At 52.2% G+C, this 17,048-nt stretch overlaps 1 protein-coding gene across 2 annotated transcripts in view; it reads left to right on the forward strand.

The window, feature by feature from the left end:
- ZDHHC14 (zDHHC palmitoyltransferase 14) overlaps window positions 1-17,048 on the forward strand; it is a gene marked incomplete at both ends in the record, with an annotated part of 219,872 nt that overhangs the window by 188,366 nt on the left and 14,458 nt on the right. For both annotated transcript variants that reach the window (XM_084256183.1, XM_084256184.1), the window contains 4 exons: window positions 1,408-1,465; window positions 10,814-10,916; window positions 11,868-11,977; window positions 16,239-16,341. In XM_084256183.1, coding sequence (XP_084112309.1) covers window positions 1,408-1,465; window positions 10,814-10,916; window positions 11,868-11,977; window positions 16,239-16,341 — 374 coding nt within the window. The remainder of the gene's footprint in view (window positions 1-1,407; window positions 1,466-10,813; window positions 10,917-11,867; window positions 11,978-16,238; window positions 16,342-17,048) is intronic.

Here is a 17,048-nt window from a genome sequence, read left to right on the forward strand (position 1 = left end):
AACCCCCCCTACTGCCACCACTGTTGGGTTCTGACTTACCTTTCATTTTCATGTCCTCCAGCAAAATGGAGTCAACTGTAGTCTGTTTATAAACCTTGCGACTGTGGTCTTCTGCAAAAAAGCATGCAGGATTTATCTGGCCACAGGTTGTCAAATATTTTAAACAAAAGTAAACAACATTTTTCTGCCCCCCCCCCCCAGTAACCCTCTTCCCCATGAACCAGCTCTACCACCCCTGTTTGACTGGCACAGGATGCTTTCAGGGAGGTTTTTACCGGGTTCCAGTGATCCCCCTAAAACTCAAAAAATATTGGCAAAATCAGAGGTTTTGGGGCAGCAGGAATTGTCCCCCCAATTCCTCCCTGCCAGGCCCACCCAGGCCCTGAGAGGGAACAGCATGAGGCGGGAGAGTTGGGTTCAGGAGAGGATCCTTGTTGTGCCAGGATTCCCAGGGCGGGACATCCTCCGAGAGGAAGGGTTGCTGGGGAAACAGTAAGAGGAAGGAGAAGTCATTGCTTTTTCGACCCCTCGTTTCCCCACCAGACTTCAGCTGTCAGGCCTGTGGCACAGCCACTGCTGGTCTCACCTGCGGCCTGGCGGTGTGGAAGAGAAAGCCTTACACCCTGCTTGTTCTCCTCCCACTGACCTCTCCCCCGCAGCACATACAGAGGTGGGGAACCTCGTCCTAGCTGGCCATTTCTCCCTGCCGCTCCCCTTGCAGCCCCGGAAGCTCAGGGCACCATAAAGCCCAGCAGGGGCCTGAGATGGAGGCCTCAAGAGTCCCCTCAGGCGGGCTTTTATTTTTAAAAAGCAGAATGCCAATACACAGAGTAAAAATGGCTTTTAGTCAGATACATCTGTACTCAAGCATCTTAGGACATGTTTTCTTGCATAGACAGTTCACATTAAAATGTCTTAAGCCCAACGACTCAGTTATAAACATGTTATGAGTTTGTTTATCCTGGGAGCAGGGAAAGACTTTTATACACAGCCCGGCTTCTGAGCCTTCCAGGGGCGGAGGTTAACAAACCTTGGGAAAACAGTCTTTCATAGAAGAAGAGAATAAAGTAGCGCACAGTATTCTGTTTCCCTATTGAAGTAAGGAAAACAAAGGAGTAATCAAAACCGTAATTTATGGGAAAGGAGGCAGACATCCATCTGCTTTTATTGAAAACCCATCCTGCAGATGTTGGGTCTAATTACGAATCTGCCATTTTCTCGTTGATTGACTTTAGTGGAATCTCAGTCTCCGATCGGCATACGGTGCTGTTACCACATATAAAATATAATTATTTAATTGATCTTTAGACACCTATTCTTTTTATGCAGATGAGAGAGCTTTGCGCATGAAGGCTGTTGTTCCAGAGGTGAGTGTCTGAATACTAAATGTTGGTTTCGTTCCCACAGGTTCACAACAAACAGGATTCCTAAATGCCCTTAAGGACAGTCCTGCGAGATATCCTTTGTGGTGCCCTGCTTCCGCGGGCGCGTGGGAAGTACTGCCTGGCCTCCTGCTCTCTGTCCCGGCCTGTCCTTCTTGGACATCATATTCTTTTTATTCTGGAGTGCACTAGGGCACCCCCTGGTATCCACCTGCCTTGCAGTAGCGTCTGAATGGCAGAGCCTACCAGAGGCTCGTTTAGCCTGGTTGAAGCTAAGGTGCTCTTTTGTTGGGAGACCCAGGAGGGACGCTTGCACTGATTTGTGTTAAATCAGGCTGGTCTGAGGAGAAGGCTGGGGCTCCGTCTGACTTTACTGTCATCAGCAGGTCCCTGCAGTGTATATAGGGGTGCCCCTGGGGGTCCTTTTCTTGGCAGACAGACACTGGGTTGGGTGCTCTGGCCCTCCTCGTAGATTCCGTCAGGAGGTGTGGCTCCTTCGGGCAGCATGGATGACAGATTTATTTCCAGAAAAGAACACCTTCTCATGGCTCTGAGGGGACTAAATTTGGTCCATGTCAGTCATCGGACCCCATCCTGCCAGGCGGCACACACGCCCCGCAGTGCTGTGGGCACCTGACGGAAAAGACATCCACTGAGACATGCTTGAGTGGACTCCCGCTCCCTCCCCTGCCCGCGGCATGTCACAGGGTCAGCACTGGGCCTCCGTGACCCTCTCTCCCAGTCCAGCTGGGACCCAGCTCTTTCTTTTCCTCTAGGCAGGTAGATGGGGCCCAAACACCTCCTTCCTCCCTGGAGCAACCGTCTTATGGCAGAGAATTGCTCAAGAGTAAAGAGACACATGACACAGTTATTGAAATAAACCAATTTGTGCCCCTGGGCTGGGTTGGTGGGGGGCTGCGGTGGTGGCAGTGGTGGTGTTACTGAGGTAGATCTAAAAGCAAACTTGGCTCTTTCTGTACATTCACATAATGTCTTCTTGGTGCATCTGTGTTGTCGGGCAGCAGAGAATGTTCTCTGTGAGTACTGAGGCAGGAGGACGGGAACAGGGAGGTGACATGGGCAGGCTGGGCAAAGCCCCCCGCTGGCCTTCATTCTTCTGGAAGTGGCGGGGACTTCCAGGAACATAGATGTCCCCATACTCAAAAGTGAGAAGCTGGGCTTTCGTGGTTACAAAGCACACACAAGTTTCACGTGTCACTAAGACTCTCCCTCCTTAGAGGGGTGACCCCCAAAGACCCTCTGTTGTGACGGCGTCTTCTATTTGACATGTGCTTTGAAGAAGAACATCCTTCTTGCATGAGTCTGTGAAGAAGCGCTGAGTTCTGGTAAAGGAGCATGTGTTTGTACCCCAAAAGATTCTTGGTGCTACTGGGTTGCGGTGTATCTGGGGGGAAATAGTAAGCTATGGTGATTAGTGATAACTTGTATTTTACAAGTAAGGCTGGATTCCTCCGGTATTTTTGGCGCCTGCCTTCCTCTGGATGCCCGTGTGCTTTGGGGGTAGCACAGGATGGCTGGGTGGGAGCTTCTGAGGGGCAGCTTGAGAAGTACATGGTTGTAATAATGACAGGAGGGGCTCCGTGGCCTGGGACGGCACAAGGTCCCTGTGTTCACTGGACCCCGCCTGCTATGGGGTGGAGTTCATGGCATCAGAGAAATGCGAACCCCGGAAAGCTGTTGTGAGCTCCCCCCCAACGAGGCCTGGGAGCTGGGAGTTTCTCTTGAGGTGGTGGGTTTTCTGTGGGTGGCCCTGACTTGTGACCTTTCTGTGACCTGGTGGACAGCAGTGCTACCACAGCCTGCCCTCCCCAGCCCTGCGGTCTGCGTGAGCAAGAATCTGTTTAGATACCGACTTCTCGTGCCCGGAGGAGGGTTTCCGGCCGAACTACCAGAGTATGAGTTGGAGTCCGGTGGGAACTTCGCAAGTGGCCACTGTCAGGGGCAAGAAAATTGCATATTTAAGCTTTTTCCATGGCCTCAGCTCTGACCCCCGACTATGACATACAAATATTTTAACAAGGAATAAGGGCACAGGCCAAGGTTTCTCACCCTGGATTTACTGGATTTAGAGTAAATCTGCAAAAAACAATGTCAGTGATGAAGTGTGTCTGTGAACAGACCCGCTTCACAGATGACTGACCAACGCGCTTTAACAGGAACCTGGTGCCAGCGACGGAAACGTTGACACATCAGAGGCTCCTCATCAGCCCACATGAAGCTCCAGAAAAAAGGCCTAGACCAGCTGGTGCTGTGACTGGGCCGAGACAAGGGCTGCTGGTTCCAGGGGGCGACAGAGCCGGCAGGGAGCAGAGGAGGGAGGCAGTCATAAAGGCTCCTCTGTGGGCCCCACTGGGCCTGCACTGCCCGCAGGTGAGGGAGGGACAGCTGCTTGGCCCAGGGGCATCCTCCACCCACTCCTCTCTGTCTCTCTCCCTCCCTGCCTGCCCCTGGCTCCTGTAACCCAAGTCCTTTCCCTCCCTCTCCCCCTGTAGCCCAGGCCTGGCAGGGGAAATGCCCATGGGGGCTGTGGGCTCCCCGAGGCTGATGGAGACAAGAGATCACACAGGAACTGCCCCACACCCTAGAGTGACTTTAGGGTCCTCTGTAGTTAGCTGCACGAAGCACCGGCAAGGGGGAGAAGGTCCCGGTGCCTGCCTACGAGGGTCACATTATGTCGGAAATAAGAGTAGCCAGGCAAGCCCCTGTGGGGGAAGCACGCGGCCACACCTCGTCCTTGTAGACTTCCAGGGTTCCCAGAGGCAGCACCCCTGAGGAACGGGTCCCCAGAGAGGGGAGCCACTGCAGATCAAGTCTTTTTGGCATAACATCATTAATGTCCAATTAAAAGGATTACAGTCATTTTTAATCATGACTTATTGTTCAGGGCTCCCAAAACAGAGTTTGCTGTGGTTGATAAATCAAATGGTAATTGAGTCTACATTTGTGGAAGCTTTTGACAGAAAAACCTTTGTAGCCCAATTTGCATTCATTTCCAGGCACACCATCTGACAGCCCTCCCTCTGGTCTCGTGGAACGTGGTAGAAGGTACATCGGTCTGAGGCCTCCCGGGAGAGGGACACCTAGGGCAGGGGAGTGTGACCCCAGGTTTGGTATCTGCTCCTCAGGAGGCCCCAGGAGACAAGAGAGTGTCCTGAGTGCCCTGACAACTGGACCTGCACAGAGGGGTTCAGTCACCCCAGTTTATGCACCCAGGTGTCTGCAGAACTAGTGCTTGCTGCCTCCACCCCCCCACCCCCACTAAGCACCACCCACTGCCCCTTGGTGTGATGCCGGGATTTCGTGCAGAAGGACCTTCAGCCGCATCTCATAGGGTCACAAAGTGGGGGAGGGGAGGTGGCTTTTGTAATCGCCCAAGGAACACAAGGACGCGTTCTCATGGGGAAAATAGCAAATAGTCGCAACGGTTAGAGCAGAGGAAACATCACGCTGTAGGGAGAGCCTTGTGGACGTTTGTGGGTCCCTCCGTGTGGTCTCCTGAGAGTTGGAATGCCTTCTGTGCACCCCACACATGCCTGAACTGGGTTGGGGGCTGCTTGTCCCTAGAAGGGATCATCTGCCTCGTCCTACATCTTCGCCTTTCAGGATTTCTGGCAGCTCCCGGCCCGGGGATGTGGCTTGTTCTCCTCGGGGGTGTTCAGATTCCCTAAGTTTCTCATGGCTCAAAAACAAGAGAGGGGGTGACGGCTGCGTGCGGCAGCGCCGAGTCAGACGTGAAGCACACCTGAATGTGGAGGGAGGTGCGTGGCGTCCCCTGAGGAGGCTGCCCCCCGCCCCCCCGTGCGTCCCCCCTGGCCACCACCCACACTGGGTCCCTGCAGCGCTGCGATTTTGCCAGTTGATGGGGAGAAGAAAATGTCATTGTTTAAATTTCCATTTTCTGGGTAACAATCGGGGTGCACATCTTTTCACATTTCCTGACCTTTTTCTCCTTTCCACAAGGTGCCAATTCATAACCTTGGTCCGTTTCTAGACCGGATTGTTCATTCTTTCCCTGCGAACGCGTCCTTTATGGGTTCTCAGCAGTAATTTTTTAAATATCTTTGGCCAGTATTTTTCTCCCAATTTCTCACTTAGCTTTTAACTTTACGTTTTCATACAAAGGGGTATCATTATTAACAACAACCTATTCATCTTGCACTCCATTATTCCTGGCCTTCGTGCCTTGGATCCTCACCCCGAAACTGTATGATTATTTCCTTTATTCCTCTAATGCCTTTATATTTTGCTCCTTTAGTTTGGCACAGTAATTTATCTGAAATTCAATTTTATGTGTGTGGTGCAAGCTGAAGTTGTCACTTTATTTTTCTCAAATGTTTAATGAGTGCCCCAGTACCTCTTCATATTCTGTTATCGTATCGATATTCTAGTGGCTCTCAAACTTTTAGCTCTCAGGATTCCTTTACACTCTTAAAATTATTGAGGAGCCCAAAGAGCTTTCGTTTGTGTGGACTGTATCTATTTTTATTTGTCGTGTTTGAAATTCAAACTGAGAAGACTTTAAACACAGAAAGGCCCAGGTGCACATGCAGTCAGCATGAGCGTAACGGCCTCATCGTGCATGGCGGGCCCCTGGGCCCCTGAAAGCAGCATGATAGTGAAGCTGCGGACGAGCTTTGGGTATTGCTACAAAGCTAGTCGTGATCCGCAGAATCCCCGGGAAAATGTCTTGGGGGACCCGACAGGCTCCAGGGGCCACACCTGGAGAACCTGTCATTCTCGCCACTGCTGATTCGAAATGCCTCCCTCCCGCCCTATGCCCAGAGCCGTCCCCACTCGGTCCTGCCCTACTGCAGCTCTGGAGGTGTCTCACCTATCTTAGTTTACCTGAAAAGCTTTCCCCCCTCCTGCCAAGCCCTCCTGCATCTGTTTCACAATTTCTTGTCTGTTCTAACATCTCTTCCTGATGAATTTTAGCATCAGTTTGTTGAATTCCATTTTTTCAATTCCAGTTGGGATTTTGGTTGGAATTCCAATAACTTCCCAGATTAATCTGTGGCCACTCCATAACTTTATTGCCCCCCCACCACACACAAACACGCCATACACAACACACAACACATGCATAGCACACACCACATGCACCACACATACCATACACAGCCCTACACATACAACACATACCACATATACCACACATATAACATACACTACATGTGCCACATAACCATACACACAACACATACAACATACATAACACACAACACACTTTACATGCACCACACATCACACACACACAGAGCAATGCAGTAACAGGCCCTTGGGTACCGCGAACAGGTGTGTGTTCCTGTCTCTATCTAAGAATTATAGGCCATCTATTTGATGAGGGAAATAATGCTGACAAGTTCCTAAATATCTAAACGTATTTAATGCTGATGTAGACACTCCAGAGTACAGAAGGGAAATTTCTCTGATCTCTGTTCTCCCAACAAAGTGCATCTTGTCAGCGAGCACTGCCTATTTTACTCTGCCTTTTAGAAGAAATGAATGATTATCAACAACATCCTGAGGCCCTCAAGCACCAAGACAGAGACCTGAACCAGGTTAAGAAGCACAGGAACCGGCAGGCGCCCAGGCCGAGGAAATCCCCACCAGACAGCCAGACCCCAGGCCCTCGTAGCCAGCTTGGGACTGGAGGGGCCTCAGCATTCTCTGGTCTCCTGGAATCCAGGGGACTTGGGTCAGTGAGAAAACCCACATGAAACACACAGACTTTAAAAAATAAAGCTATTATCTGGATTTGGCAAAAAATGCCGCAGGCAGCCTGACTGCTGCGGTGGAGAGGCAGGCAGGGGCAGGTTAATGGAGACAAGCTCTTCCCAGGGGCTCTGAGGCCCGGGCTGAGGAGCAGGGTGTGACATCATGGCCATCTCTGCCCTGCAGCCCTGAGCTCCGAAGCCACAAACTTTGTGTCTGTCACTTGGCGTCCTGAGAAGTGTCCTTTTTCTCCTCTTGTCTGAGACCCTCTTCCCGGTCTCTTGCCCTGCTGTGTGAGCTCTTGTGAGTTGCGTGGCCTCTCTGGGCCTCAGCTTCCTACCTGGAAAACGAAGGATTTAAATAAATCAGGAGGTCGTAATACGGGGTCCTTGTATAGCCACATATCAGGGGAGTTTTTAAGCCTCTGACATTATAAAAAATACTGGGCATTTTTTCTGAGAAAAGAATGGAAAGTTAGGTCAAAAATACTTGGGTCCATGACCCCTCACCTTTGTGAGTCGCAGAATACTGGGATGTCCTCATGTGCTGCCCAGCCCTGTATCCCCACCCCTGTAGGCCTGGCTTGCCTTCCCGGGACAGATAGACCCTGTCCCCTTAGGGCAGTGGGTTCCTCCTGCCCACCCACCCCTGCCTGTCCCAAGAACAGAGTTGGGTGCACAGAGCTCAGTGGGGCAGGGGCTAGTTGGGGGGTGGGGTCTCCCCACTGGTGTTTTCAGTCTTTTTCAATCTCTGATAATCTAGTCTAAGTCTCGGCTGCAACCTCTTGGGCGGTGGCTGCAGGCATTCAAAGCACCCTCTGTCTTACGGTGGGGGAGAGGCACAGGCAGAAGCATAGTAACTGCAGGAACATCCAACTGCGTATGAAACTGGCCCCTAGTGGAGCTGGCATGTTTCCTCACATTCTTCCTTTAAAAGAATCAGCAAATGAGTTTTGAAGCGTGTAAGAGACTGTTGTGTGCACGTGTGTTCCTGCATCTCATTGTGACATGGGTGCTTCCCGGCACCTGTTCTGGGGCCTGTACCTCAGCCTCAGAGCAAACGTGGAGGGGGTTGAGTGTGTTCACAGGCCCTGACCAGAAGGTCCCATCTCCACCAACAGAGGTTAGGGTTTTCGTGTCCTTCTGAAAGAACTAGCAGAGGAACCCACCCCTAGCCTTTCTGTCTAACTGGCGGAACCAGAATGCCAGGACTCAAATCCTACCTCTTACTCATTCCTTAAGCAAATTACTTCACTGTTTTCTGCCTCAGTTTCCCTCTTGGTTAAGTAGAGATCGCACTGGTTTGCTCTGAGGATTAAGCCTGAGATGTGACCCAGGGCCCAGGCGAGGACGGTGATTCTGTGAGCCAGGCGGTGGGGGTGAGGGCAGCTGTGAGCCCGGGGGCGAGCAGAGCGTCTTGTCCTTGACCTAAGACTCGAGCCTTTGGACGTGGCTGAGCTGACGGTGAAATTGCATCCTGCTGTGTATAAAATGCTTCGAAAGCACATGATATACCAATACAGAAAACTGCGTTTATGTTATTGCTGTTACTGTAAACCTTTAAAACCCATGTCACTGCTCACAGCACATCCTTGGAGATAATATCCCTGTGCGGGACCTTGCAGAGGGAACAGCTGCCAGACAAGGGGCAGCGGCCACTTTAGCTCATCATCCCCCTGCCCCTTGACGTGCCAGTTATTACGTGGCTCGTGCCTAAGCGTGTTATGTAGACTTGATGTCACCATCATGCTACCTAATTGCAAGCCTTGGGTGACACCGAAGTGCTTCTGAGGTCACATTTCGGTTCTGCTGCTGTTGCTCAGTAAGTAAATTTTTTAGTTCCATTCTTTGATCTCCTTTCCTTCCTTGGTCACCTCCCGTCTCCATTTTGTTTATCGCCTCCTCTTTGATCTCTCTGGTCTTTTCCTCCCAGCTCGTGCTCAACCATTGCTGGTGTCATCTCCCTCCACACCCCCTCTTCCTTGACTCAGTCTTTCCACTGCTTGGCTCACTCTACCTGGGCCTCTGCTTTCACCCCCACGTGTGCTGTGGAGCTCACATGGGTGGCCTCCCCGGCCTGTCCCGTCTTGGGTGGGGGGATGAGGGTAGAAAGGGGAGCTTCTGTCTGCAGGCAGTTGAGAACAAGGCCATCTTTGCCACGTGAACCACCATCCCTGTGTTCATCCTGGGCTTCCACCATACCCGTCTGCCCACCTGAGAAAGGAAGAGGTAGCCCAGGCAGGGGGCAGCCCAGGGTAGCGGTCTCCTCTCTGCATCTCTCTGTCCCCCCCCCCGCCGCCAATCCTTCCTACCCATCTGTATCTGCTTTTCTAAAACACCACCTTGGTTTTCCTCTGCACAGACACAGCTGCCCCCACTCCTTGGTTCACCTCTTTGGCTCCCGCCACAGGGAGCAGCAGGGCCTGCTGGGGCCCGCCCTGGCTCCTGGAAGAGCTGGCTGCCCTCCTGACTCGCCAGTAGAGGAACATTCTCCTCCCGTTCATTTCTGGTGGTGCTTTTCTGAAAGCTTGCAGTTCTAGATGTTTGGGCTTGAGTGTAAAGCTTGTTTCAGCTTCTGCAAGAACAAGTCCAGTGACTTATCCTGATGTTGAGAGTCTATCAGCGGGCAGGGCTCCATCCACTAACGGGGTGCAAGTGCCCCCTGTGCCTGGAAGATGCCTTGTTAGCAGGGACATGGCAGATGATGAGATGGTGCCGGACAATCCACTTCTGGTCTCCCGATGAATTGTAGCCAGTCCCGAAGCGGGTCAGTGGGGATGTGTTACAGCAACACCTCCGGGGCACAGCACAGCATGAGTATTTCCTTTCCCCGCTGTCATTTATCTTTGGGCCTGATGTATATTTCAGCTCCCAGAACTGTGATGAATTCTTCTTTTTCTTGAGAAACTTCTGTATCTTGTAAATAGAATTTTATAAACATTGATGGGGCAGAAGAAATCTCTAGTCTCTTCAGATCGCCACCCTCTTGGCTGTCCCACTGTCTGCTGGGCTGCAGGTTGTGCTGCGGAGCTGTGGACTCCCTGTTACTTGGCATCTGCTGCGGCCAGGCCTCCACGCAACCGTCTCAAGAGCTGTGGGCTGCCTTCTGTGTTGGGGTTCGCCAAAGGGCTGAGAAAGCTTCCTCTCAGTGCAAATTCCCCTCCCCCGATGCCACTCTGAGAAATGCCCACTGGTTCAGAGCCCACCCCCAGGGTGAAAGAGGGGTCAGGGGAGAGACAGCCTTGAAGATGAACCCTGCCTGGGCAGCAGCTGCCCCACCAGCCCCGCGCCCCACAGTCAGCTGCAGCTAGTGAGAGGGGGTGACGTGATGGTTCCCCAGGTCGGGGAGATACCCGTGGGCCTCACAGCCCTCAGCACTCGGAAACCAAACTTCGAGTCTGTGATTGAAGTGCAATATTGGGGTATTGAGGACACCCGTGGAAGGCAGGGCTTGCGGTTAGCGTCCTAGTCTTGCTGCCGCCACCACAGGCTCCGCCATGAGTCACCAGGAAAAGGCAAAGGTCAGGTAGGGAGGATGATCAGGACTGGGGTGAGAGAATGGGCGCGCCAGGGCCCCTTGCGCTGGGCTATGGTGCTGTGGCCAAGGGTCTTCACCGAGGAAGCAGCCTGCGAGGGGCTGGGGGTTCCGTCCAAATCCCGGGCCCTCCCGGGCTCACCTCCTTGACTCGGGGTCACTGTGCTGGAGGCCGTGGTGTGCTTCTTCTCCGTCTGGTCGATCGTGGGCCTCTCGGGTTTCCACACCTACCTGATCAGCTCCAACCAGACGACGAACGAGGATGTGAGTGCCTGGGTCTCGAGGTCTTCTGTGTCCACTGCAGGGGAGGGGAGGGTCTCCAGGGCCCATCGTCTTCACACCTTCCCAGGTGGACGCCCGGGAGCCCAGGGGAGCAGGTGGGGCTCCAGGTCACCCCTGGGAATCTCTCAAGTGCCTGGTTTTCGGACCACCTCACTCAGAAACTCAGGTCAGCAAAGTTACCCCATCGGAGCCCTCAGGGGGCAACCCCTTTCTCCCCACGGCAGCCATTTTGTAAGCTCATCACAGCTCCCCAGAGGAGCGGCCATGCTGGCGAACTCACTCACTGAGTCTCATGTTCAGCAGCTCCGCTTCATTTTGGGGCATCACCCTGACTCAGAGTTCAGCTTTTTGTCCACGATTCTGTCTACACTTATGCAGGTAGAGACCTCTCTCTACAGCGACAAGAACCTTCCACATGAGCCCAACCCTCTCTCCTCTGAATAGATTCTGGCAGAGTGTCCCTCGGTACCTGAATTACTCGTCAGAATCAGTCAAAGCCTTCAGGATCAGCCTCAAAGCCTTGAAAAAACGGTGCTGATGACATTCATGAGTCAAGAGAATATTAATGTGGTCGTTTGTACTTGGTAGCTCTGAATATTAGAGGTTACCAAGTGAGTTTGGCCCCACAGGAGACTGAATTCGGTCTATAATTGGCAATTACTTAACTCTTGACTACCATTGACTTAGCTACTATTCAGCAGATTCAGTGTGAGCGCGGCAAATATCTCCGTGGCTTGTGTGAGCTGGCCCTTGGTACCAGGTAGTGGAAATAAGAGATTACTGACCCAATCTAACCTGCTGTACATGCTCATTTTCCTTGAGAAAAGTTTCTCCGTTTCTCCTGCTAAAGAAACACGTAAAGATTATTTGTATTCTTTGTGGGCCAATTGACTTGAAGGGCGGTGAGTCTTATTGACCTCCCTTTTCTTGCAGATTAAAGGATCTTGGTCGAACAAAAGAGGAAAAGAAAACTATAATCCCTACAGCTATGGAAACATCTTCACAAATTGCTGCGTGGCCCTGTGTGGGCCCATCTCTCCAAGGTGAGATTCAGAAAGCACCACGCTCTCCAGCAGGCTCACCTGGCCGTGGGCTCTGGCCTCTGAAGGGAGAGAGCTGGCCTTACAGCTGGGCACTGGAGCAGCTCAGCTCTCGGCTTTATCCCCCAGACACGGCCTTCACGAAGCAGAGCTGCTGTTCTGCTTGGTGCCTTTTTGGTTCTTCAGCTGAATTCATGTCAAGTTTAGAGGAAATCACTTAAGGGTCAAATAGGGAAACTGAGGCACATGACCTCCCATGAATGACTGGTGCTGAGCATCCATGACAGGCAGGGAGCCGTGGTTAGCAGTAAGAGAGCCAGAACACAGCATAGGAAGCAATCAGAAAATAAATGCTAAGAGCTGAGTTGTACAGAATAAAATTGCTAAGGAGCTCAGAGGGAGAGCTGTGTGGGCTGCAGATCATGGGGATGATAAAACAAAGATAATGTTAATAACAGCAGCCGCTGGCATTTGCTAAGCTACTGTTAGGCTCCACTCCAAGTGCTTTACGTGTGTTAATGTCTTAAAACCCCACTCTGTCCCTATGAGGAAGGTACTATTATGCTCCTTGCCGTGGAGAGAGGTTAAATAACATGCCCGAGATCACACAGCCCGTGCATGCTGGCTAATCAGTGCTCAAACCAAACCTCTGACACCAGAACCAGTCAGTGTGTGTGTCCACTGGCCAGGCTGCTGCCAAGTCGGGACTCTGCAAGTCCAAAATGCAAGCGGCTTTTGATTATTTGTGAGTTACGCCCATGGAGGAAAGTATTTCCAACAGATTCGTCAATCAGTCATCAAAAGCATTTATTGAGCAAGCATGCCAGGTCTCTGAAACAAGGGCATTTCTGGAGCAAGCACCGTTCCTGGGGTGGATTCCGTGGCTCCAGGGGGTACAGACAGCTGTCACTCTGCTCAGGCAGAATGAGAGGGGTCAGCGTTTTTCTGCCCCGTCCTCTTGTTGCTCCCTTTGCTCTGCCCTGTCTCTGCCCAACCTCACCCACCTGTGCCCTTCAGCAGGCCAGGCCTTCTAGGGGTGTCCCACCAGTTCCCCCACTGAGCCGTGTCCTGCACCTCAGCCAGGGCCTCAGAACCACCTGTCTTCCCAGAATCCTGTGCTGTGTTGCCTTTAGCGCATTCTTAAGTGTGCTCATGATTGAGAGGTCACACTTCCCAGGGAGAACCTCGGGTGTGGGCAGACACACATTCAGTTCCCTGCATGGTGTCCCCAGAGCTGTGGGGGCAGCGAGGTGGGAGGGCCGGGTCTGGGAGGAGCTAGGTCTTCCTGCAAGTCTGGTGTCAGGAGTGGAAAACCAAAAAGATAGAACGTCCCAAGATGCACTCTGGGCCAGGCCATAGTCACCAGGCCAGTGCCGCAGGTCCCCAGGCCTAAGAAGTCACCTGCCGCTGCTGCTGCCCAGACACTTGCAGCAGGCCCTGAGCTGGAGCTGTGAGGGAGCAGTGTCCAGGGCCAAGCAGGCGAGTCTGCATGGTGAAGTGCTATGTGCGGGCAGGGCAGGCTCCACGGAACACCCGGGGGTGCTTCTCAGAGGTGGGGTCCAAGTGGTGACCTGGTCTAAAATATGAGTGGGAATGAGAGATAAGGAACTGCTGGAGGCCAGACAGAGGCAGCAGCCTGTGCCAAGTGCCCAAGGTAAGGGGAGAGGCTGGCCCATCAGGGGAGAAATGAGGGGGGTTAGTGATCGAAGAGGGAGGGCGTGGGGGTAAGACATGAGATGAGGGAATATGGCCAGAGTTTCAGGGGACCACGAAATGGGGCGAGTGTCACCATGTGGGACCAGACACTGAACAGGCTGAGCCCACAGGATGCACAGCTGAACAGCTTTGTTTTCCCCCTGCTGTCTGTCCCTTCAGACTCTTGCTGACCTAGTTTTTTTTCTGCTCCTGGATAAAATCCTCTGCAATTCCCTCAATTTCTCCTGTCACTTAAAAAAAAAAAAAAGGAAGAAAGAAAGGACCACAGGCACTTTCATTTCCTTCAAAATAGTGTCATTTCTGTGAACTTTCCACCCTCCAACCCCTGCCCCAGTGGGATTTTGGCCTACATTTGGGGAGGGTGCAAGTTCAGTCCCCCCCCCCATCCTCCAGTTGCCACTCCACAGGGATCTCTCCCACAGGGTCCCTCTGGCCACCCTCCCCCCCCCCACCCCCTGATTCTCATCCCCTGCAAGCACACACATTTCCTTCCTCCAGGATTCCTCTGGTCTTTCACCCCTGGTCTTCTATACCCTTGAAGGAGTCACAGATTTGATCTGAGAAGCCCATTAATGTTCCTGTCTAAGGCGGGCAGGGGTGCCTGGCACCTCCCTTCAGAAGACGGAGGCTCTGGTTGTTGCGGGTTTTCTGTACTAAGCCTCTAGGGATTCTGCTGAAACTGGAGCAGAGACAGTCCAGTTAAAGGTGCTGTCAGAAGCATATTTTAATGACTTGTCACTCTGTCTCTTAAGACTAAAGGTAGTAGTCTCGATGATAAGCTGAAGAGATTGTGCAGGCACAATCATGCAGGTCGGTGTTTCCCAGAAGCTGCTCAGGATTTCAGGGGGAGCGCTGGGCCGGCAGTGTGGCGCAAGCTCCACATAGTGATAACAGATTGGTCTTCTAGTCCAAAAGTGTATTTTTGTGAACCTTTGTTTTTGTGAGTGGGAGTCCCCACTTATAGCCAAACCTCACTGTCCTTTGCCATTCAACCCTTAGCCTCGAGGTCAAGGTGAGCCTTCACTCAAGGCAAACCTCCCCTCTACTGTGTAGTTGCTACAGAGCCACCAAGTATAGAAAAGATGTCTTTATAAACATTATTCAGAAGATTTGTCCCTGTGAAACAAAAAATCCATTTTTTCATTCCATCAACAAGCATTTGCTCAGCACTTCCTGCATGTCCATGTGCAGATATAGCGAACATGAAGACACAGTCCTTGCCCTGGTGGTGCTCACGCCCATGACACATGCAAACATGGAAACAGGTGATGCCAACATGATGTGACCCTGGTGCCCAGGGAGGCAGGAATCCCCTGGTCTGGACCAAGTGCTGTAGGGAGGAAGAGGTGAAGGCTTCCTTAGAGCTGGCAGGTGCTGACAATGAAGACACTTGTGTAAAATCACTGTGACCCAGTGGAATACTACTCTGCTATAAAAAAGGTGGAACCCTGCCATTTACAACAACATGGATGGGCTGAGAGGGTATTTAATGTGTTTGTGAAATAAGCCAGATGGAGAAACACAAACATTGATTTCACTCACATGCAGTATGTGAAGAAATCAAGCAAACAAATGAACTAAATAAAATAAAAATAAGCTTTCAGACCATAAGACCAATTTGTGGTTACCAGAAGCGAAGGGGGTCTGGAGAGCGTAAGCCCGTGGAAGGTGAATGGGTAGAACTGGACTTGCAGTGGTGAGCTCATGCAGTATAGACCATGCAGAGTTTCAGAGATGCCACCTGGTGGATGCTATATAATGTTATAATGTAATGTTACTTCAATAAGTAAATAAAAACATAAATAAAAAATTTTAATCCATTTTTGAAGTAAAAAATCAAAAACCATAAAATTACTGTGACACAGGCAAGTGGTGATAGGCGCCATGGGGTGTGGGTGCGCCTAGGTTCTTCAAGCATCCAGCCATGGGAAGAAAGGAGGTGTAGGGACAGGGGCAGGGACTGGGGGCTCTTGAGCCTGGCCATGAAGAATGGACAGTGGTGTGGAAGGAAAACTGATTTGGGGCAAGAAAATCCCAACCTTAAACAAAAATAGAGATGGCCAAGTCCAGAGAGAGTGCCGGCTGTTCTCGGCTCCCTCCCCGAGGGTGCACGGGCACAAGCAGGTCTCAGACCCCGCCTCGTTAATGACCTGGGCCACCATGTGTAATAAGAACACGTAGACTTGAGGCTGCAGAGAGAGTTGGGGACTGGGTGCCAGAGCCTTGAAGCTGTAAGAAAGAGGGGTGGCCCGATGAGGACTGGGTGCTGGACAGCATGCTAAAGGCCAGAAGGGGCGGGGGGCACTGGCGTGGAAGGAGAGGGTGGGTCTGTTGCAGGGGGAGAGGGGCACAATTGCTTCCAGAATTTTAAAGCAGTGAGAGGACTGGCCACCTGAGTACATGCGAAGGGGACTGAAGGGGCATCCCAAGGTCCTGAAGTAGGGGTCCAGCATAGAAAGAGGAACCCCAAAACAAAAATCAAGATTAAGTGTTGATAGCGCCTTTGGCTTTTTATTCACTGTCTGCCTTCTGTGTTGTTGTTCCATAGCCTCATCGACAGAAGAGGGTACATCCAGCCTGACACCCCCCAGCCAGCTCCGCCCTCGAACGGGTTGGCCGCCTACGGGGCCACGCAGTCGCAGAGTGACATGGTAGGGCCGCTGCTTCCGTGAGGGTTGCTCTGTGCTCTGTGTCCACTAACCCAGTAGCCAGTCACCAGAAACCTCCCCGGACTTGCACTGACAGAAAGAGAGGAGCCAGGCCCAGCCCAGGAAGGGCTGTGTCCCCTCAGGCGGTTTGCTCAAGGTTGTGCTGGGGAAGTCCACACACAAATCTCCCAGAAACAGCTTCCGGCACCTTCTGTGGTGAAACATGCAGAAGGGGCTGTCATCTAGGGGCACGGCTAGCTGTCTGGATAGTCCCTGTAGCCCAGTCTGTCCCCTTGCCTTCATGGGTGCAGAACCTGCCTTTTAAGTGTGCAGTTTGTGACGCTGCCAGTTCTCCCCAGGTTCAGCCAAAACCAGGATCTTAGTTCAGCCAGGCACCTCAGTGCACAGCTGTCCATTCACCTGTCTGCACAGGTGAGGTGTCCCTGCAGCCAGATTGGCAGGGTGCCTCCCTGAGGGGCTGGCGGGAACACAGCCACAGAGGTGGAGCTGGGCCTTTGGTTTCCACTCTGCAGGTGGGAGGCTCGGAGCACAGGAGCCTCTCTGTGTGCGCCTGGAATCCCAGCGTGCCCCCTCCATCAATGCCTTAAGACTCCTCAGGTATCTGTCAGAAAATTTCCCTCAGGGGTTGGTTCCCTGCTTCCAAAAGGGCAGACTGTGGCTCCAGGCTGTTGCTCCTTGGAGACCTGAAT

The sequence above is a fragment of the Talpa europaea genome (assembly GCF_964194135.1).
Source record: "Talpa europaea genome assembly, chromosome: 2".
In the NCBI taxonomy this organism is placed as follows: Eukaryota; Metazoa; Chordata; class Mammalia; order Eulipotyphla; family Talpidae; genus Talpa; species Talpa europaea.